Source organism: Trematomus bernacchii, unplaced genomic scaffold (genome assembly GCF_902827165.1).
Source record: "Trematomus bernacchii unplaced genomic scaffold, fTreBer1.1, whole genome shotgun sequence".
Classification (NCBI taxonomy): domain Eukaryota; kingdom Metazoa; phylum Chordata; class Actinopteri; order Perciformes; family Nototheniidae; genus Trematomus; species Trematomus bernacchii.
Genome location: NW_022987821.1, coordinates 3082000 through 3105733, shown reverse-complemented (window position 1 = coordinate 3105733; position 23734 = coordinate 3082000). Strand labels below are relative to the sequence as shown.

Here is a 23734-nt window from a genome sequence, read left to right as displayed (position 1 = left end):
TGTTAGAGTGGAAAATTGAATCCAGGTAAACCAAAAAGCAAAGTAAATCATGAATATCAATATATATCCCCCAGCTCCAGCCTAGTTTCAATGACATGAAATTAGGTTTTCTGGATACCTACATCTCCAAATGAATTTAGGAAATGTGTATCAAGTAATAAGACTAAGAGTCTACAGACATGTGAGTGTAAGGACATGAACATCTTGACAAATGTCATGGCAATAGCTGTCAAGACACTTAAATAATACATTAAATGAAACATAAATGTCAATATGATAGTGGCACTGGAATGAATCCTAGAAGTCCTTCATCATCAGGGAACCATTAACGTCTCAACCAACAGATCCCAATCCATCAAGGAGGTGTAGAGATATCCAAACTTTGAGCTGCTTGGTTAGGGTTAAAGTAATAATCAGGGGTTTTATGAATACCACAAATACTGTACATACATGCTGCTACACTGTGAATGATTGCACCTTATCTTTGAATACACAGTCAGAATAACAGTGTACAGTGACCTGTCTCCCCCAGCGTTTAGCTATCCTATCTCTGCCATCAACCTGCCATCTAGATCCAGCCCGTTGGAAGCACTGCAGAATGATAATCAATCATTGGAGCTGATGTTGCTCAAAAACCATTTTTGTTGATTAATGTTTGTCCACGGCTGGCGGAGAGAGGTGTGTAATTCACAGAAACTCAGATGCCATTAAAATGTGCTCCTGCACTGTTTGCCTCATTGTGGATTAGGTTGTTGCCATGGTCACGCGGAGAGCCATAATGACAAGTTTAAAAGGTTGACCGTCATCAACTCAGACAGCCGTGTGCATGTTCAGCAGAGCAGCAGCTCTGCTCTCTGCTTCCACTAACACCCGCTTTAGAGACAATGCTACTATTATGTTGCTTGTGTTAAATGTCCCTTTGTAGATTGACAAACTCGGCTTTAAGTCACTTCATCGCATCTGTCAACATCATTTTGATCCATCTCAAATTCAAAGTTGTACTCCATTTTTGTGCCTTGGGATCTAGTGTATAATTAAGAGTCAAACTCCACTCCCTTATCATAGAACATTGCTGCGTCTGAAACTCTATTAGATATCAATATGATGGATGTCTTTGTAAATTCAGAAGCATAATCCATCACGGGGCACTGCAGGTGTCTCGACAAACAGCTTCCCGTTGCTTTGAAGCAATCCCTTTGCTATTCCGCAGCAGGTCTCAGGTCAAGCAGTGTTTGGATTGCAAATAGCTGAGAACTAACAATAAAGTCTGTGCCGAGACTGTCTGATGAAGACGTTTTAACTTTTCTTCCCTTTTATCAATTCTCCTCCAGGCGCCTGACAAATGGTCCGTGACATTACTGCTCCCCGGACAGAAAACAGTAAATGGAAATGACCCAAAAGGTAAACACATATTTTATTTTCAGTCCTGTTAATAGCTTCTCAAATGTCTGACACATTCCAGGACTTAATATATGGCCATTTGTTTGCAACAGTGTCCATTTTTGAGCCCATATCACCCTAGACAACATATTTGCATTAGCAAAACAGATAAGAGGAGATGCATTTGGACATTACAAGGGGTGAGTTTCTCATAAGAGCCATTGCTCAGTTTCCATACTGCCACATCAACACAAGAAACATATTGATTGTACAAAAAGCATAATACAAAACATAAAACTATTAAAATCAAACAAGTATTTGATTTGTTTTCCATACAATATCTGCTCCTAGAAAGTATTTAAATGCTAAACTCAAAGTCTATTTGTACAAAGACTGTACCAATATTTGTTTTGATCTTCTTTCCTCTGTGTCATTTTGTCTGTGCCATCCAATATATAGATATATTCCAAGCACTACACTGTTGTCAAGGCAACGAGTAAAGCAATCATTTGCATTCAAAGCACTGCACGTGTTTGTACAAGTAGTCCGGGACAATAAGGCAATAATAGACAGAGATGGACTCTTGACATGCCGGCACACAAACACTCCTCTCATATATCGCTTGCTGTCGACTCGATTATATTAGCCACCTGTTGCTGCCTGGCACTTTGACAGCGGCTCCCCATGAAACGACTACTCATATAAACCACGTGTCACCTGGCCCGGCGGAGAGAAACGGGAATTACGGAGATTATTTCTGAAGATCAATCACGCAGTCTGTTGCTGTTTTTCTTCACAGCCTCCTCTCCTTGTCACTCTGAGCTGCTTTATTGTATTTGTGATTCAAAAATGATCAACCACCAAATGTCACTGAATGTTAATTTGGGCTCACGGTGACACCAGGCTGTGATAATCATCATCCAGGCGACATATAAGCAAAACAGTCATCGCCATACGTGACGAGACCACCCAGATCACGCGCCCTGTAATTATCTATGCACATAGGTCGGAGTATTCTGCATAGAAGATGTCAGGTGGAGTAATTGTGGCGACTGCTTCAGATCTTCCTGGCGGTGCAGAGGGACGAGTATACTCCGACTGTAGGCTTATTATTCCTGCTGGTGAACGCAGAGCCCACTCCTCGGCATCCCAGTGGGACTAATTTACCGCTGCGTCATTTACACTGCGGCTCCCCCCCCTAGACAGCAGGCTCTAACCAGCTTATGGCGGGGGCGTCTGTGCACTCCGCCACTGAGCCGGCCCGATCAATGATTGATTGGCGGATTGATTGATTATGATTCATGTGTTTGCCCACTGCGTTTCAGGCCCAGTGTGTCTGTGATAGCTGGCAGCTCATTTGTTAACATTAGAGCCTGCGTCAGGGTAAAGCTACTTTGCATTTTAAGCGGATAGCTGTTGCCAGCTCATATCAACAGTGACTGCTTGGTGCTTCCATGTTATGTCCCCAAATTCACTCTTGGTGGGCCACTGCTGAGTGGAAGTGTTCTAATATGATTTTGTTTAAATCATGACAAATATCAAACAGCTGTACCAAAGCCTATGAGGAAATCTCAGCTTACATTTTGGTTTCAAATTCAGGGTAGAATATTCACTATCCTTCTAAAATTGCATATATTCCAACAACGTTTTGTGGATTTGAGTTTTGTCTGTACACACAACATGAGTTTATACAGTAGATATGAAGCAACCACTTCTTTCTGCAGATAGATGCTGACTATTTTAGCCACAGAATGGGAGCATGTTGGAGTGCCTTCACCTGTCCCATGCACCTGTCCATGCACTTTGTTTAACACAGACAGTTTTATCTCAGAGCTTGTATGGATGAAAATGAAAATTGAAAATTCTCTGAATTGTTGGACTATTTTTACAAACATAACTTGTTTTCAGGGCAAGGATAAATCTATCAAAGGAAGTGCAATTCCAGAGTTCTGTCAACCCATCAAAATGAGTTCAGATCCAGAGTGTTTGTCTAAGACCTTTGGGTTTTTGGTAACATCTTGTCGAAGATCTTGACTATTCTCAACCCTGGATAGACAAATCCTATCAAATAGAGAGCAAGGGGCAACGAAAGGAAAACGGAGACTAACTGGAATCCGACCCATCATTGATTGAGGTTAAAGGATGTGAGCTATGGACATACATCAGTGGTCTTTGATAGGATGGCTGCAGACCATGCTAAGGTCAGGTCTATAGGTCATCAACTCTGACAGCCTCAGTGCCCTGATATCTGACCTTTCAAGTCCTCTGCATAGCCTTCTCTTTAATTGTTGGAGTGAACTTTGAGCAGATTCATTACTCCAGCGCCTCGGCCCTGTGGAGCATCACACGGCCAGATTATGCTCAGCTCACAAAACTCAAACCATGCATTGTTAATGTGGAAATTCTGAGAAACACGTCCCCACTGCAGGTACTTTCATGTCTTTTGCCCTTGCAGAACTTCTGAGTACATGTCAAACCATGACTGATCATGTAATCAGGACTTAAATAGAAGCCGATCTGAAGAGGGGATGGAGTTCAGGTGTGGCAGGGCTGATGGGGAACAGGTGGAACTAATAAGGCCAGGATAGTGAATCAAAAAAGGCCGGAAAACCCACAGACAAGAAGTAAAAACAAGCATTTGTTGTTTGTTGTTAGGAGAACACCAACCCTTCATCTTACTTGGAGCAAAATCCAACAAACAAACCCTGCTCCTGACTCAGTGCTGGGGGAGTGTTGGGGATGACATGTGAATTGTGTGTGTGACATTCCCTGTGCGTGAGTAGGATGTGTCGCTCTGACAGGCGAGGTGTTGATGAGGACATGACAGTGCGGCAATTAGCACATGACCCGAGCCTTTAATGACTCTGCCATGTGTCTGTGTGCAGGGTATGGAGGCTTTTAATGAACATCGTTTGGAAATGCAGGCTATAAAAAACATTTGGAGCTTTTCCAAAATAGCCTACAGAATGTGAAAGTTGGAAACACACCGTCTTGACAGGTGACCTTTACTTGACTTTCTTAGTTTTCATATTAAGGTTTCTGCCTTTGGAAGCTTTGCCTCACTCTCATTTAATTTAAAAGAATGAAAGGAACAACAGTACCTGGTGCTGCTAGTACTAATTCCCCTTGTCTCCCAAAATGTCTTCCCTCTGGAGTCGTGTTTTGTAGCAGCTCCAACAGTCTCCCGCAGGTGCCTCCAATTCACGCTAATGAGTCAGTCAACACCAATCAAAAGGTGACATCAGTTCTGACCCTGCCTGCTCCTACCTGCTTAGACCACGCCCCTGTCTGCTCAAACAGTGAGTGACATCAGGTGTGCTTGATTAGCTCCTATCACAGTGGTATCAAGTAAAAAATCTCCAAAATACAATTACACTAAACATAAAATGAGATACATTTCGGGTTTGAATGTCATTGGTTCTACCTCTTTTAGGAGCTAAGAAGGAACATTTAGCTTGTCAGTAGAATGTGTCAAACATTTGTTATTTCCCTCAAGGTTTTCCAGTTTGTCGTGTTACATGGCCCCATGACCAGCTTCTATCATAACCCATACATGCTCCTATAACTCTAAGTCATGCCATGTATTCCCCCCTGCAGCTTACCCCAATAAAACCCTAAATAGGAGTCAACATTTGTACTTTCTTCAGCTATTCTCTGCTTGTTTCTGTGGCATTAAAGTCAATGCAAGACTTTGAAATTGGATTATCATGGTATTTGCTTGACTATAACCAGAGCCAGCTTAACAGTGGCATAAACCAAGTCGACTTATAGGATCAACAACTTAGTGAATTTCGCAACAAATAGGAAAATAATACAACCCACACGGTTTGTATATGATAAGACTTCTTAACAGCAGTGAGGAAAAATAAAAGCTCAGTGTACTGTAGTGTCGTTGATGAAGCTTAAACCCATGTAGGGTGTCATTTAAATCACTTTCCAAGAGCAATGCTATTCATTTCTTTGCAAAAGTATATCTTGTTCCAAATTCCATGGTAGGAGGTTAGATTGAGACTTACGGGAAAAACAGATATTGTTCTCTTTTCACAGCCTTTAGGAGTACTCATTACAGAATTGTCTAAACTCCGCCTACAGAACTCTTTGGTTGTGTCTCAAAACTTGTGATTTATGTTCCAAGCTGGCAAAAACAACTCACGGTCTGCTGTGTTTGTGCCGCAGACACGTTGACAGGACTACATCTGTGTCTGCCGTAAAGAGGCATGGAAGGATGAGAGACCTCTGTCATCCCACGGTATTAAAACAACCTGCAGGGGAGGAAGGCCATGATTACATTTGTTAGTCTGAGACAGACCCTTTGCGTTTTGCGAGTAACCCAATTTGGTGTGTGTCTGCCGGGGTCGGAGGAAGCACTGCTCCCTGAGCCGCTGCCGTCCAGCCGCCCGCCATAAATCATCTGAGCTGTTTCATCTGGAGACGCAGCGGCAGGGCAAAATATCATCTAGCACTGACCTCCCTGTCCTCCAGGCTGTGGCTCCATCAGAGGGAGACACACTGCCTCCTGGTTACCACAGGCTGCACAATAGAGAGCTGGAGCTGTGATATTCCTTACTGGTCCCCATCTAGCATATGATGAACAGCAATGTTAAGGGAGTAGAACTGAACATAACAAGGACCTAATGTGCACATGTTACATTGCTGTTAATGTCCAATCAATGTGAGTATAATTTTCATGGATCAGCTGATAAGTAGTATGGGTTTTTAGTCTGTTAAACACATGTAATTAATTCTAAATCAAATCAAACTTTGTTCTTAGAGCACTTTTCATACACAAAAGCCAACACAAGACATAAATAAAAACAATGCTACGCCCCCTTTCCAGGTAATTAATCACAAGCCTAATTCCTTTTTCCCAAAGTTTTTCATTTGTTTTCTATGATTTTGTGCTATAAATTAAATTAGTAAGCCTTTTTGTTTGGTTACTGTAATTGTAAATATGCAAATCACGCGTTATTGGCAAGCAAGCTGTTGGGAAATGAAATGAAACTGTTCAAAGTGAACATTTTTACAGAACATGTTAATTCTCCTGCAACATTTCCTCATTATGTTTAAAGCCACTTAATCTGTTTGACATACATTTAATCCAAAAGACATGAGCCGATGCACATTTGCTGCATCTGACTGTGATTCATAAATAAACATGGATTCCTTTTGAGACTGTTAAATGATTGGTATGTTAATGTGCTATGCAGTATTATTTAACACTGTCAGTGTGTGTAAAACTTTAATCAGGATAGAGGGTATTTACCTTTCATCTGAGATGGAATCATTTCTCAGTATTGTTTTGGTATTTCTGTATAGTATCACAGAGGGGGCGTAAATATGTAATTTCAATAATCCAACTCCAAGGAAGGTAATGAAATATGGACCCTCTGAAGGTTTAATTAAATGTAGTTTAGATGGTTGACAGGTAAACATTTAAAATATTGAGCCCGAGCGTTTTTACATCCTCCTCCAGAGGCTTCACTGCTGAATGCCGTGTGCGTTAGTTGGCACTACCAACATGAATCTCTGCTGGTACCTCAAAAACACACTTAGACTGAGAATGCTTTACAATAAAACATTCTGAAACCCACTTGTGAGTTTGGATGGGATCCACTGTGCAACAAGTTAGCACACAAGATGGCTGCACATCTGCTCAGCACTCCCACAGCCAGCAGTGTAATTACAGTGTATCAACCATCCAACCCAAAGCAGACTTTCTGAAATCTTCCCTCTCCCATTGTCTATTTAAAACATTTTAATTGAATGGGATCCGTGTGATGTTGTGATGAGACAAAGTGCAGAGAAATGAGGACATTGGAGCAGGCCAGCTGCTTCCCCAGCCTACAGCACGAGTCCATCCAGGATCACCAGTGAAGCAAACTGCATATTTTACAATTGAATTCAGCACAAAGGAATTGATGGAACAGGCCATTAGCTATCATGTAACCTCAGAATCTCAGGAACCTGTAGTACGGATCATGAAACCCCTACTCAAAATTACTACACCGCCGCCTCCTAAAAAATATGTTCACGTAATTTCAATTAGAGGAAATGTAACGTATAACTGGATTCAGCTAAGTGCTAAAGTTGTTATACACTGCAGGAAGAGTGTACTGAATGGTTTAGCATGCTTCCAAAAAGCTACTTAGTACAAATGCCGTTCTACCCTGAAAGGAAAGTGCTCATATCAGTTCTGAATGACCTTTCAGTCTTCCCTTTAAGACATAACTGCAGAAGCATTGGTTGCAAAACATTGATGGATAATGGTTGAATGTAATATAAAGTGATTTGTAGTTAAAAAAAAAAGGCTAAAAACGAAAGTGACAACCCAAGAAAAATGAAAGCATCGGTCGTTTCAGCAAATGCCCGGTAACAAGATACAGTTATGTTTTAGTGACAAAGCCCTTAAGCTATAGTACGAGTTATGAGTCTTTGCAGCAGTTTCTGAAAAGCAAATGACCGATTGTTGGGTCAAGTAAGACAATAGTTCAACAGACAATGTTTTATCCTCTAATTTGGGAGACAATCTGAAATCTTTTTTTTCGGCTAAATATAATACAGCTGCTACTGTTGGTCTGCTCTGCATGTGCGCTTCACTTGAAAGCATGCACCATATTGGGCAAAATGCAATGAGAGTGTTGGCATTGGTGGATCAATAGGGGAGCATGGCTCAATTTGACTCTGGGACCACCTGCTGTGTTAATGCAGCCCTGAATAAATGGCAATAACCTGCTGTCAATGTCCCCCTGTTGGCTTGATGGTCCCCTGCTGGGGAGTGTACCAACACCGAAAATGCAAAAGACTAGCTGGCAAAATTCCCATAATCCTTTGCTATCATACCAGACTCATTAACATGGACAACAAGTAATGTCTAGAATTCCCCTGGTCAGGAAAACTATAGAGGAGGCTGAACGTGAACATTTTCCAAATAAACTGTTAGGGGATTTCTGGAGGCCATTACTGCAACACAGGCTTTTCACCACTTAACTGCATATATATTGACTCTGAAGATTTCATATGCATCTATCAAGGCTCCAGCTACCCAGGGAGGGGAATGTAATCAACTGGCTTCGCCGCTGAGGTATTTACCTGCATTTTAATTCCTGTTTGCAGGTTCTGACTGAGAAACACATAGAAACACCTCACAACTCTTACAGCAAAGCACACCCACATACACGAAAAACCCCTCACCCCTGCCCACTCCCATTTGGTGCACTACCTTGTCACCGTGGCGATCGATACGCCTCGGTAATGGCTGCCTGGAGAGCGGTGCGCTTGAATGACAGCTCCGGTACCGGTGCTGAGTGATGGAGCACTGTTGCCAGCTTAATTAACTTCCAGTCGAGTCTCCAGTATTCACATTCCCCCCCCCACCTCCCTGCCATTCTCCCTGCATCACCCCTCACTCAGCCCACTACCTCCACCTCCACCTCCGCCTCCACCCCATTACCCTAAGCATAAACAACATGCCAATTAAAAGGGAGCCTGCACAATCACGCCGCTTTGTTTGCACCACAAGTCTGAAAATAAATATTCATCCCACTACGTATAAGGCTTGTTTGCTGGATCATATATTATGGATCAAACTATTTCTGCCAACGAAAGAAAGTTTTCCACGTCACGTCATTTCACTTTACTTATCGGGGGGCTTTGCAAATGTCACAGTGGATGGTATGGAGACATCCACCGCGCCTCAGTAACTGCAGATTACTATTAAAGATTTCAATTTTCCCCCTGTCACTTCAGTTTTAAGTCAAAAGCTAATTTGCTTGGCTTGTTGCAAAGGGGATCGATAGATTGAATAGTGAGAAGAGGGGAGGGGGGGGGGGAGTTCAAGACAGTTTTACTGAATCCAGGAGGCTTGGAGTATCAGGGGAGGCTCGGCAAAACTCTTTGCTATTCAGCTCAGAAGTCGTGTTTTCCCTTACGGAGCAAAACAGCAAATCACAAAAGCCCAAATAGTCAGGAAATGTAGCTTAGCTGGCAGAGTCCAAACTGTTTGCAGATGCAATTCAATGTTTCAAAAAGTTTCAAGCGCTAGATTGCCGGTATTGATCGAGTCAAACTCAATAAGAACCACACAGCTGCAACGGGAGTAAGTCGACCTGCTTTGAAAGGAGGATTACCACTGAATCATGGGAAAGAAAACATTGCACCTGAACAATCTTCCACACATTCTTCATATTTTCCTTTTCTATGATTTCCCATTGTGTTATAATGTGAAACCTCTCATGTTTGTTTGAGATATTTTTTTTGGTCTTTTCCTTTTCTCTGTACTGTATCCCTAGATACCTACATTTCTGTTTCTTCCAAAAAAAATTGTTTAATTAGAAAAAAAGTATTGTGTTGGGAATCACTCTATTTCATGAATCCAAAGTATCTCCCTAGAGACATGAGAAGAACACAAGACATACCCATGCCGCTTGGCTAGGGTTAGGGTTAGGGTTAGGGTTGATGTATCCTGCATTATCGACTGACAGGCGGATATTAAATCACATTTTCAAACACAATGCACACAACCAACCAATCCATGTTTTTTTTTCTCTTTTTTTAGAAAATACTGTGATATTTTATTAAAAATGTTGCAGAAAAAGTTTATACAGGTGTCCAGCCAGAAATATCTCTATTATCACTTAAGGCAAAAACCGCAAACAGAAATTAGACAAACTAAGAATGTTTAAACTCTACATTAAAACCATTGTTATCTTGACTGGTTTAGGGACCAAATGGCAAGAATATATCTTTTATAGAATTTACAAATGTAGCTTAAAATCTTCTGGATGTACTTCCATTTTTTTGTAGTAGGATGCAAAAACGGAAAGAGATTTAATGGTTACTTTTGTTGTAATTTCATGATAATAATATCTTTAATATTTACACTCATTCACTTGCTTTTGTAACCCAAAAAAATCACAAGCCTGGCACAATACTTTACATATTGCTAGCATATGACATTTTGAAATATCTAACATATATTTCTTTACAAACATATCCAACTAATATTGATACAAAAAAACACTGCCTTTTTTAGTTCTAAATAATACATTGCTGGTCACATCGTAAGCTCAGGCAGTGCTGAGATTGCAAGACAGAAAAAAAGCCCACAAAGAAAACTATTGGAAACATAACAGGATGACAGCAGGTGATGGGATTAAGTCAGTCCTCTTTCTCAGACGGGGAACGTGTCTGAAAATGGAGAGTAAAGCTCTTCCTGGACATGCAATGTGTAAAGAATGGAAACGAAGCGAAAGCAGGAAACAGTATTGCATGTGATGACCGGCACACGGTGCAACTCTCCGAGGATGGGATTGTGTTCGCATTTTGGTCGTTCTGTGGAAAAAAAAAACAATGGGTTGTGATCGAAAAAAGAATGATGAATGTTCCAATATATTTACACGCACCGTAACAGAAAGCACAAGCTTGAAAAACCCAAAAGATCTCAGCCAAAATAAATAATTAAGAAGCTCTTAACATATTTTTTTGCGTTTTTTAGATTTTTAAATTTCAACGCACAACTATATACCTTTTTCTGTCTTTCTTTCTTTCTTTTTTTTACAAAGTTTTCATAAATACATTTCAGGCTGGGGTGTAGAATTCTGTGCCCAAGTCAGGTGTCATGAAAAGATGATGTCTCAATTGATGCTTTTCAACAGCGGTCTTCCTGTTGTGTATTTATGGCACAAAAGCCCCTGTCAAACTGAAACTGTTCACTTTTTCCTGTAAGAATATTAATAGTCATCCCCTGGTTGCCTTTTCTTTTGGTAAAATTCCTCGAAAACCTTCCATGAAGCTGAGCTCCAAGTAGTTATTACTGTCGTAACATTCACTTTATGAGTTCATGATCAATTAATACTGTATATGCTTTTCGAGAAGGCATGGTAGCAAAATAACATCTGCTAAGTCTGTGCTTCACACTGGCAGCCACTCATATTAGCCTGGCGAGGTCAGTGGCCGATCCACAGGGTCTCCAACACCCTCCGTCTGGTGGAGCTATACCCGCGTGGTGGAGTGGCCGTGGGGCAGGTTGGTACTGTTCTGGCTGCCACCAAAAGGATTGAAGTTGTGCAGAGGCTGCATGCCAGCCAGCGAGTTTGGGATCATGGTGATGGTGCTGGGCGTCATCAGGGGTATGTCGTCGGGGGAGCGGCGCAGGGTGAGGGTGTAGTCGGGGGGGCAGTTGAGGTGCTCGTGGGTCTGCATCGACTCGCACTCGTGGTGGTGCTCGAGCTCCAGCTGCTGCTGCTTCATCTGCAGGGACATGAGCTCCTCGCTCTGCAGGTGGGCCACGTCGTTGGTGGTGGAGGGCGTGTTGGTGGGGGCGGAGTTTCGCTGCGGGGTGGGGACGCGCCGGTTGGAGTCGTGTCGCCGCTTGTCTTTCTTGTAGTAGAGCGCAGCGAAGGCGAGGATGTTGAGGAAGAGCAGCGAGGCTCCGACCGCGATGGTGACGCTGAGCTCGGTGGAGTAGTCCCTCTTGGTCTCGATCACCACCGCCGACTCGTCCGTCAGGTCGCCACTCTTGCGCTGGTCTGTGGTCTGTTTGGTGTTGGCGGACGGGTCCCCCGGATGGCGGGTGGTGGACGGCCAGTTGTTTTTGCCAGGGAATCGTTTGGTGTAAGGGTAAGGGGTGGTGTCCTGCGGAGGTATTTTGGTGGTGGTGGATACGTATTGAAAGAATTCATTGATGTTGTGGAGATGCGGGACTAGTTCCAACCAGAAAGCCACCTTGGTGGCACGGTAGTGGTCACGGACTCGAGGTTTGAGACCAATGTGAAGGTAGAGCTGGTCTTTGGGGTTGTACTTGGTCCAGGCTACCTCTTCAAAACGGTTGGGTTTTGTGTGGATGAACTTTGTATCCTGTGGAACTGGTTGGTTTGGATCCCTGAAAGAGGAGAAGAGATGATAATCAACGAGATGTAACCAAATAATTCTTCAAATGTATCGTGGTGGAAAATGAATGTCGTTCCTCACAGCTAAATACTTCATTCACCTTCATCACAATTTAAAACACAATTACCATATTTATGTGACTTTTTTTTCAGTTTCAAGCAGCATGATGATATCCTTAAATAATGCAACATTAGATTCACTTAGCACTAATTTGTGACACTTTCAGATGAGTCATTACTCGAAAAGTCAAAGCCTTTCCTTTTTTTCTGCTCCCGCTGTCAAAGCTAATGCGTTTTGAGGTGAATTTGAATGCACAAAGATGTTTTCTATGTCCTTCATTCACCGATGACACATTTTGAGGTCTGTTGTGACATTTTTTTAATATTCATTCTCACCCTGGCTGTTATATTCTGTTGTTTGGAATAGGGCCGCCTCTCTTGTGACTTTGTGGGAGCGGTTTCATTAACTTTGAAGATGTGAGGGGGAGTGAAGGCTAGACAAAAACCTTAGATCCAACACACTGGAGTGTTTGTGTATCTTTGTGTGTGTGTGTTTGAGGTTTATATCTAAAAAAGAGGATGAACTCATCATGAGTCATGCATTGCATTATGGGGGCCACCAAAGAACACTGATGAACTCAGTAAGAGCAACACACAGTGTGGGTGTGTTTGTGTTGACTGGAAGGAATGGAAAACATCTTGACCTCGGAAACGGGGACACTAAAAAGTGTTGCACACAGCTGTGCCTGGAGCACTTGAATGTATATTTGTATGATCAAATGAAAATGTCTCTCAAAAGTGACAAGTACAGTGAGTAATACAAAGCTCACATTATTACTCTCAGCTTTCACACAATGTTTGTCCAGCTGTACATCCTGTACTTTTTAATAATGTGGAACTGCTCGGCTCAAACATCTCTTTAAGCCTTACGTTTGAAAAGGATTTTATGTGAGGCCGGAACATATATCAGGCAAAGTTCAAATCCAACCATGGATTATTTTTTAGTAAAACAATATCAGAGGAATCAGCCAATCACAGGTAAGACTCGTGCATCACAGCTGATGCCTGTAGTCTGTTTGTGATTATGCAATATATATATATTTTTTCACTTTTTTTCTACAGGCCCACTGCTTGCCTTAGTGGATGATTATGCTCAGCCTCTTCTATATTCCACCATTTATGCCAATTTGTCAGTATGTCAGCTAGCTTCAATGAGCCTGAGACCCAATCACAGGCCAACGTCCGACTAACATTTAGGCCAAATCAGGCCAGCATCTAGCCATACATCCAACATCCTGCCAACATCCTGCCAACATCCACCCAGGTTTCTGAGTCTATGCTACCTCATCTTCATTACTCTCCCCACTCCCTGCTGTGCTGAGCTTGCTGTTTCCCTGTGGGGAGTAACAAAGTCGGAGCCAATGATCTGCCTAATTAATGTCAGTTAACAGCTAATGCACTGAGCAACAGTGTGTTTTACAACAAGATGCTTGTATTATTTCTTCCTTCAAGACCCTCAGGAAGAAAGTAAGTGAGCTTCTTGAACTTCCTGTTTAAATCTGCCTTACCTATCAAGCCTGCCGGTTATCAATTACGTAACCAGGAATTCACCCTTATTGAATCTTTTACTCAATTGCAACTACCAGTACCAAACAGTAAAATATGTAATTTTGTAGATAAGTACAGTATTTGAGTAAAAGTACTCAACTACTGTAGATAGATACATTGCACAAAGGAAAAAAAGAGGCAACATTGTCACTCACATTCTGTTGTGATAGTCTATTTTGGGAGTATAGACCCCAGGAAGAACAGTTGTTGCCAAGGTAACAACATTAGGGGATCTTTTACACACAGCTCCACCTGTGCCTTAGCCTGATTTGCTTTTCTCATTAAAAAGGCTGGACTCAGCCATAAGGCGAGGTCTGCCCTCCAACTGGTGTCTGCATATGGAACTATACATAAGGCCCTGCTAACATGTGTCATCTCAGCGCTCACATATGCTGGAACAATATGCCACTACTCTACCACTGAATTTGCTCGGAAAACGCCCGGGGCCTTCCATGCTCATTGAACGGCAAATTGCATATTTCGCTCGCATATGTTTCCATAAAGCAATCTGTGGTTAATGATAGTTACTGCTTGCCATAGGTTGCGTTACTCAATATGCACTCCTCTCAGTCTGACAGGTGTATGAAAACAGAACATTCACAGTTGCACTATGTGTCAGCAGAGTGCCAGAGCAGATGCTTTCATGTACTTTGGAGGAGCTGTAATGGATTCATTGATACGCTGTACTGTCTGACACCAGTGAGAAAATCAGCGTGTATGAAGTGTTGATTAAACATACATGAAATGGCAGTGCTTTTCAATCTATGGGCTTTTATTTTCCTTGCATTATCAATCATTTTAATTTACATTATTGTCTATAAATGACATACCGTGTCTGACAGCCATAGCGAGTTTTCAGATCCTAAAAGGAATATCCTTTAATGGCTAACCAAGAATCCAAAAACCTTTTATGTATTTACCATAACCCTTAAAACACAATCATATGAGGAAAAGATGAGTGCAAACATCTCACTTTTGTGAGGATTTTGTACATAAGAAATTATTTAATGAATAAAACCATTAATTAGATGCCAAAAATCAAAACAGCCGATTTTTTAGACTAATAGTCCCTAGAAGGTATGTCACAAAATCAGAAATGTAGTAGTCCACATTAATACCATGTTCAATTCCAAGATTTGAAATCCCTGTGTTTTATCTTATAGTTTAGCAGATACAAGAGGCTCTCCCAGTGTGTTTGCATGTGTGTGTGTGTGTGTGTGTGTGCGTGCGTGTGTGTGGTGTGTGTGAGTAGTGACATCACATAATCGTAGTCATGCTTTTATTGTTGTTAATCCCACTGTTCATGAGCCTTTAACATCCTCTTAAGCTCTACATATAGCACGGTTATCGGTGGGACCATTTGTTGTATTTACTGCTATAGAAGAGACATACATCTGTTTACTGCAGATGTGTGTGTTGTACTGTATGTGCGTATGAAGAGCCAGAGAAGTCAACTTTCACATCCACGAGACATATACAAGCTATACTGTGACTGTTTAAGCTGCAGGCTTGTATTATTTATCTGCAGAGTACATGTGCAGGGTTTCAGTTGCTATTGTTATAATTCTCCCTTTAAAACTAAACTCAAATATCCCACCATTGCAACCTCCATGCCCCCAACTGTCCCTATAAAATCAGGGCAGGATCAATGCGTTTCAACCATCGATCAATTGGAATAGATTAGAAAAGTTTGAAAAGATTTATGAACTGTATTTATTTCAAAGTTGGCCAAACTACAAAATGGAAAAGTTGGCTGATGCCTGGTAAACATCAATAACACAGCAGGGTCAGTGTTCACTCTGCCAAATATGTTGTTGGAGAGGTAGGATTATTTTTATATTTCAATTTATTGTATAACTAAATGTGAGTCAGAGCAAATGTGTCTGGAGGGGTATGTCTGACACCTTTTGGAAAATAAGTTTGGAGTGCTAAAGAGTTCTCCTTTGGCCTAAAGCTGTATTCAGCTTTTTTGGATGTCAAGGGACATGGGACCAAACATATCACCTTATTGGTGGAGGTAAACATGCAACACAGCTACTTTGTTAGGTTTCGGCAACAAAACTGCAATGATATGGATTAAAATATGTGATCATGTGCTGCCAATGACTTCATCAATAAATGTTGCCCTGCCACTGTGCTGCTGTGGGAAGCTGTGATAATTAAGCCAATGAAACATGACGCAAACGTATATTTTCCAATTACAACTAAACACCAACAACAACACACAAAACAATAATGTGACCCTAACCCTAATCCATATGGGGGTTTAGGGACTGATGACCAAAAGTTGTTCTCGATGACTTGCTATCTCTGTGTTCAGACCTATCTTGTGATTCCTATAATAATGTGAGCCGAGCATAATTTGTACTATTTCTTTGATCTGTCTCAGTAGTCTTTCATGTCCCCACAAGGCGCAACATGCTTTAGGATAGAAATATTTCACTTCTACACCCAACCGATACAAATTCACACTCATATTCAATTTGCATTGTGTGTACATCCAAACAGACCGATTCTGTTTGCTTGACATTAGTTAAAGTGGCATCAACCAGCCATGATGCACAACGGGAGACTTCTCCAAGAGTTGGGCAGATTTGTTGTGAATTGGCCACTTTCAAATACTGCTTTATCGGCAGAGCACTTAAAAAAGGAACAGGAGAAAAGAGGCTTCCTGGATTTTCTATAAGGCAGCCAATCCCCCGCTGATCAGGCATCAGCGGGATGGGAGCCAAACAGAGAGCGATGGAGGGAACGCTGCAGCCTATGAAGCTGATCAAGACTTTATTTATTCAACTTAAAGTGAATTTTCAGTATGACTGGGCTGCAAACACCTACCTACCTAATCTCAAGGTGTGTGAAAGAAAAACGTGATCCAAATTTAAACAGCGAGCAAATCCTCTCCTTTTTGTTTAAATGGTTACTTTCAATACAGTCGGAATGCATGATCAACAAATGATGGTACAACATGAATAAAAGTGCAAAAAACGAGGGGGCACTCACCCTGTTTTGGCAAAGTTAGTCCAGTAGGTCATGACGACGGCGCTCAGCATCACGTCGTTTTTCGAGAAGTTGCAGTTGAAGAGATCCGTGGGTCCGATCATGGGGATTCCAAACACGTACGGTACCTCGTCACCGTGCGCCGAGTCGGCCCAGCTGGGCTTCATGTCGCTCTGACAGTGGTGGTAGAAAGCGTAGAAGTAGGTGGGCGAGCCGTACTGGGCGTGGAGGTCGGCCGTGGCCACTGCTGGGGCCACCCACTGGTGGTCCGTGAACAGGGCCACCAGGGTCTTGCGCCGGGTCTCCGGGTTCTCCTTGTCCGCCCAGTCCGTGTACATGAACTTGATGGTCTCGCGCAGAGTGTCCTTCCCCTCCGGATAGCCGTAGAGATGGTCAACAAAGTCCGACACGGCAAAGTCAAAATCATTGGCAGACACCCCGTCCTCGCTGTCCACGATACCGTCTACAAACTTAAACCCCTCCCCTTGATTGACCCCTAGCATGATGTCGTAGTTCAGGAACTCCCCTTGCTCCATCAGGATCTGGGGATCATCCGGGATGACGTCGCCATCGATCACAGGCCCGAAGGCGATGTGGTACTTCGCGGGCGTGATGTACTGCTCGATCAGCTCCTTGTAGTTCTTGTTCTGCAGGCACTCCACCAGGTCGATGGTGTCCAGCATGTTGCAGCCCACCTTCTCAGCCAGGGCCCGGGTGTACTTGGCCGGCTGGTAGTTGACCGCCCAGCTGGACAGCGCTGTGCCGCTCTGGATGATAGCTTTCTGGAACAGATCTGAGAGTGGAGCTGGTATTAGTAACACACTCACACATGGACAAAAGCATGGATGTGTATTTTTAAAAGGACGTAAAAGTAGCTAGCAATGGGCAGACATTGTTTTGTTAGCAGTGGTTTTCAAGACTGTGGGCCAAACCAGAATCTAAAAGGGACAAAGTAATGTTTGCAGGTACGTTTTTGAGATATTCAATGTGCCATGGCTGACTTTCTAATTAGTGATGTAGCCTGCAGACTGTGTCAGCAGTGCCCTTTTCCCTGCTGGGTGTCTCAGGCTCCTGCATGTCTCATCTCCCGCCTCGCTGTTTGTTAGTGTGATCGCCCGCCTAGCAACATGACTGCTTCATGCTAAATTAAATGATTATTTATTCATTTCCACATTAATATTATGGCCGATTTAGATCAGGGCATTCCAAATCACTGAGAGAAACAAACAAAGCCTTCTCAAACTCTATCTCTTGTCATTACAGCATAAACTAATCGCAAGACAAATGCAACGATAATTCAGATTATTGAAATGACGTCTTTGTGTCTCTCATGAACAAACAGGAATATAAAAGATGTTCTGTTTTTAGACCTCAGGCCGTTTTCACATCCTGGTTATATTGGAGGCTTCATGGTATGCCAATCAGCAAGTAGGCCACGATACACTAGGAACACTGGAGTTATGTGTATTTTTTTGTTTCAGAGAGTGCTATTAATACTCATGCAAACACACAGTGGTGGTGACTCAACCAGGCCGACTTGAGAGGTATGTTTTGCACACAGCAGACATTTCCCACAAGGCCTGGTTAGCAGTGTGCTTTTACTGCTGCCATTGTTATTCAAATGTGAAGTATCTGTTCAAGTCTGAACGGTAACTTCAAAACTACAGAATGAGTTGCGTTTTTTGTGATATCCGTGTGTTTGCTGATGATGGTACTCTCGTCTTTATGGCAACTTTACAAGAAGCTCCAATCCTCTGAAACTTCTGATGTTTTTCCTCACTTGTTATATCATTTGCACAAAACCATTCATTCATGAGATTGTGGATGGCCATTAATAATACATATAGATGAGGATGTAAATACAGTATGATAATCCAGAATCCATTCCAATTTCTCCTCTAATGCTTTCATACTGAGGCAGAATACACACTCGAATGGACACATACTGGTTGTCTCTGCATGTGTGGATCAAATATGATGTTGTGAATAATCTGAACATTTGCAGAATGGGATATTTGAATAACTGATGCTACTGAAAGTATTCAGTGCACTCTACAAAGTTTGTTTTGCTTGTGGTTATACAGTGTTTAATGAAGCTTCGGGAACTATTTATGCTTTTCATTCAATCTCTCCGTCTTGGCTTCCAATTAAATCAGCTAACCGTGGGCGTTCTTCAGTGAAACCACATTTTGCCTCGAGTTTCGTAATAAAATCATATAGTTGTGTTTCCATGTGAAATCAATATACACGCCTTCGTTACATTCACCTCCACTCCTCCTCCCCTGGTTCCTCGCACCATCAGAAGCTCTACATTTCATCTATCCACACCTTCAGGCATTCCCCTTCATCCCCGCACCACCACCAGTCTCCATCGGGGATATTCCTACTACTCATGTCATCTCCCCTCTTTTTAAAAATGTATGAAGATGGATGGTGCCCAATCCCCCAAAGACTCCGTTGTGCACCATCACAAGACATTTACTCAGTAATGTTTCATTCACTGCCTGTCAACACTGAATGCACCGAGGCGATACTGGGCAAACAAAAATCTGGAAATATGCAGCTAAAAAATCTGAATACAAATCTGCAGTAAATGGTCCCATGATGCTAGAGAACTGACTATGCCCAACAAGTGCTTTAAAGGTCAGTAATTCCCAGTGGTTTGAAAGATAAAAAAAATTGAATATTTAGAATTTGTACATGAATATGTAATAGTGCTGTCAATCGAATGTAATCCTGTTAATTGATTAATCATAATAGGTTTCAAAAAACTGCATTTACTTGTATTTTGGGGGGAAATTAAACCAATGCCATATGAACTCCATTCTTAGGCCTTGCAATGCAAACCAAATAATAAAGCAGTCTCCAGTTATAGTAAGTTCTTTGTTCTTGGTTATAGTTATCTTTTTACAGTAAGACACATCAACAATCCAGACACAATCACTTTCAGGACTTTTGGAGTCACTGGAGTTAGTAACCCTAACCCTATCAATTTGGATTGTAGCCCAAGTCTACTATAGTGTATAAAGAGTTAGGGTTAGGGTTAGGCATACCTCAGTTTTATTTAAGAAGGTAACACAGGGTGAGTGTTCCTTCAAATTAACAAAACCAAGGCACGCTCTGGATATGCCCATGTATCAAAGCATGATGCACATCCACAATGACAACATGATGAAGTTGCCCTTTGTGTGCGAGCGTATCTCTGTGTGGTTCTGCATGCCTGTGAGTTCGTAGACGCACCTTCTGAGTAATGTGAGAGGGTGAGCAGGCTGACGCACGAGGCCCCGGCCCCAGAGCCAAAAATGGTCACTCTCTTCGGATCTCCTTTGAAGGCCTGGATGTTTTCTTTGATCCACCTGAGAGCCTGGATCTGATCCAGCAGGCCGTAGTTGCCTTTGGCCGCCTGGTCTCCTGTGCTTAGGAAACCTGGATTGATGAAAACAGAAAAGGGAAAAGAGATATAAACTTTATAACTGAAAGGTATTTCACATTAATCCAAACTGAGAGCTCATTCCAAAGGAGATTAAACAGGTGCTATCTTCACTTTGGATCACGCACTTCACAAACTTGGTATACCAGATGATAATATGACAGATGGGAATGTGCTTTTCTCACTCTCTGCTTGTATTTGAAATAAAAAAAGATAACAGTTGAAGTTGCAGCCCCCCAACATAATGCAATGGAAAGACAGGGTCCAAAATAACAGTGGAAAACAAGCAAATGTTTAAGAAGATGGTCACCATTTTCTTCTTCTCCATTATTTCATTTATGTAGTATTTTATTTATTCAATTCATGAAGTGCCAAATGTGAGTCTCCAGGCCAGCATCTCTGTAAAATGCGTCCTTCACAGTTAAATTCATGAATTAAAGAAGCGTTCATCTCAGTAAATGAGACTCACCTTCTCATTGTATGAAAATAGCAGGTTGTACTTTGTGTATAATAGCTCTTTTGTTGCATTTGAGTTGTACTTATCTCCTTTAAACAGCTATGTCCATGTGACCAGAAAAACTGTGTGTGTGTGTAGCCAACTCTTTTCAACAGGTAACGCCTGCTTGAGAAGTTAACAAGTACCACAGCTTTATATACAGTATATCTTCTCCTCTATGCGACACAACTCCATTGTAGTTGAAAAGTATTATAAAGTTATCAGGAATCCAGCTACTAGAACTCTAAGGTGGATTCATCCGCCGCTGAAAATAGCCCCCAACAAATGGACCTTAATTGGAGAAATGTTCCTTGATCAGCTGTTTAAGGTAATTACTGAGCCTTCTGCAAATTAAACGTAACAAATGGGCCACAGACAGAATTTAAACACGATCATCTTCAATGCTAAATATGCCAAGACGTAATTATTATATATTGTCTTTGCTCGTGCGTTGGTAATCCGTCTACATTAGGACAATAGAATAATGGGTTAGCACTCGGCCTGTTTGTAAGCCTTTCAGCGTGGAGATCTGCTGCCTTAGGTGCCAACATGCAAATAGTGGACGATGTGCAAGCCTTTGAATTTCATTTCACCCATGGCTCAGGAATCGAAAGGTCCCTTGCAGTCAAGTGCCAGAGCGACCGGCCTGGCAGCGGCTCCGAATCGCACATTTGTTGACAAATTAGCAAACGCGCCCAAACCCATTAAGTGGCTTTCTGAGCACTGCCACTGGGGGGGGGGAGAGTCGGGGCTCCGCCATGCCAGGCCTGTGAGCTCAGCGGCCAAGCCTGACAGAGACAGCCTGTCCCCGCGAGCAGAGCGAGACCCAGGCAGTGTGGATGACAAATGAGTAAGAAGAGGAGGAAGAAGAGAGAGGCAGCCTGTGGCTCTTTGATAGAGAGCCGATCTGGTTTGTCATGGTGAGGTGGAGGGGATGATAGAGAGGAAGGGGTGGAGGAGTACTCGGCCTCTGGCAGCCTCTCACACCCTGTAGGATGACCACAGGCTGCTCTCTCCCCCAGTCATTTCTCTCCCGTTCCCCTTTTTGACTCCTCCTCACCTCAAAGGAGCCGAGCGAAGGAGCATGCCCACCAGGCGCTCCCCAGGATGTGTGCAGATTAGTCAAAGCTTCTTTTCAGAAGCCCCGAAAATAGACTGCATACACAACTAAACCCAGACAGAGATACATTATGAACAACGTCTGAAAAAACGGATCAGAAACCTACCAGACGTAAATAAAAATGGCGTTTATATGATATGATATAAAAAAATACATACCTACTCAGCTAGCAAGTGTACACAGTAATACCATGGATGGCAGCAGTTTATAGTATTTCTATGCTCACTGACAAGCATCACAAATCCTATCAAGCAGCCTCTGATATTAGAAAGTCCTTGTTTAAATCCTGAGAAATGGAGAGAAGGTCATGTATTCCACTCATGATTTTAAAAAGACTGACAGTGATTTAAATGTTAGGAGGTAAAAATATCTCTTGAAATGGAAATATCACCCCCGCTGTGTCTATCAGAGAGTCAACAGTGAAATTAGACCCAGAGGAGAGCTGTCAATATGACACTGAAAACCACTCTGAAGGTACGTGGAACAAACCTTCTGCATGTTTATATGAAGAAACATAAATGGGCACTTGACAAGTGCGGTTAATTGTATGTAATAATAGTACTTGGAGTATGAGGAATAGTTAACTGTCTACATTTAAATGGTCCCATAGTTTCTCAATGATTGGGAATTCCCAATTGGGACAGACTGGCACATTTCAGTTCTTAAAATTGCCAAAAGATTATGCAGTTTGTACCATTTATTCCTCAGCCAAAAAGCATACAATTAGACAAATGTATACTATAGCAGTTTCAAAGCAATTCCTCCTGGAAATCAACAACTGCGTACTATTTCTAATCAAAAACAGTAACAATTACACTGCTAAAAAAGTGGTTCTTAGTTTTTTTTTGCTAGGTTGTAAAGAACTGTATCGTCGGCATACTGATAATGTACCATGCAGTGTAAACATGGAGGGGTTACTCATAGTTTAAGAATGTGCAATATTTCATACTTTGGTGCAATGGTTGTGTTTCATTTCTAAATAGTGGGTTGGTATAAAATGGAAAAGCAGCAATGAATCTAGCCAAATGTGATATATTGAAAAGTCAGTATTCAAACAGAGCACAATTCTACTATCCATGTCATTAAATATGGTTTTTTTGCCATTTTTGGGGACAAGCTATTTCCACCTGACAGCAGGAATGTGCTTGCAGAGCCAAAAAACGAGCACGGACACTTAATCTGCACAAATCATCTCAGCTGGAATTTGAAATGATTTTTCCTGGAAATACCATCAGCGTGTTATCTAAATGCCACAGCATGTTTTCGCAGACAGTTTAACGTTAAAAAGCAGCGGCGTCAGATGCCAGCAGAGCAGCGTGAGTGACACGGAGTGAAATGGCCCCGCGGCTCTGTGGAGGGACGGTGACCCGGCAGAATGCCAGGAGCTCCGGCTTTGAGCACAAAATATTCACGGGCCAGAGAGCCATGAGAGTTATTCATTTCATTAAATGACATCACTCACGCTGGACATAGAGGAACGTCTGTAACAAGATGGATTAGATGGACTTTTCTGGAACAGCCTATGGGCATAAAAGACCAAACCAACACCGGGTGGGTCCACAAACACGTTTATTATTAACGTAGCAGCCAAAACTGTTGCTTTTTTAGTGTCTGAATATGGGAATTCTCTCTATGGGGATTCTTAGATTAAAAACTGAATTCTTCTCATAAATTCTGACTTTAGTCTAATCTTAAATCTTATTTGGCCATATCACAAATATTGTTTGTTTAGTTTTTGCATTCCATATCCCTCAAATATAGCAGCAGGAGAAAGTGGAGGTCCTTTACACAGAGCGATGCCGAGCACTGCCAACATG

General features: G+C 42.1%; 1 protein-coding gene across 3 annotated transcripts in view; it reads right to left on the bottom strand.

Moving 5' to 3' along the window:
* Positions 1 to 9946: 9946 nt before the first annotated feature.
* nlgn4xa (neuroligin 4 X-linked a) overlaps positions 9947 to 23734 on the bottom strand; it is a 54443-nt gene continuing 40655 nt past the window's right edge. For 2 of the 3 annotated variants that reach the window (XM_034151640.1, XM_034151641.1), the window contains exons 4-6: positions 20112 to 20297; positions 16875 to 17664; positions 9947 to 12259 (exon numbers count right to left, since the gene is read on the bottom strand). In XM_034151640.1, coding sequence (XP_034007531.1) covers positions 11371 to 12259; positions 16875 to 17664; positions 20112 to 20297 — 1865 coding nt within the window. In that variant the 3' untranslated portion in view covers positions 9947 to 11370. The remainder of the gene's footprint in view (positions 12260 to 16874; positions 17665 to 20111; positions 20298 to 23734) is intronic. The other variant, XR_004557683.1, reaches the window with a different exon arrangement.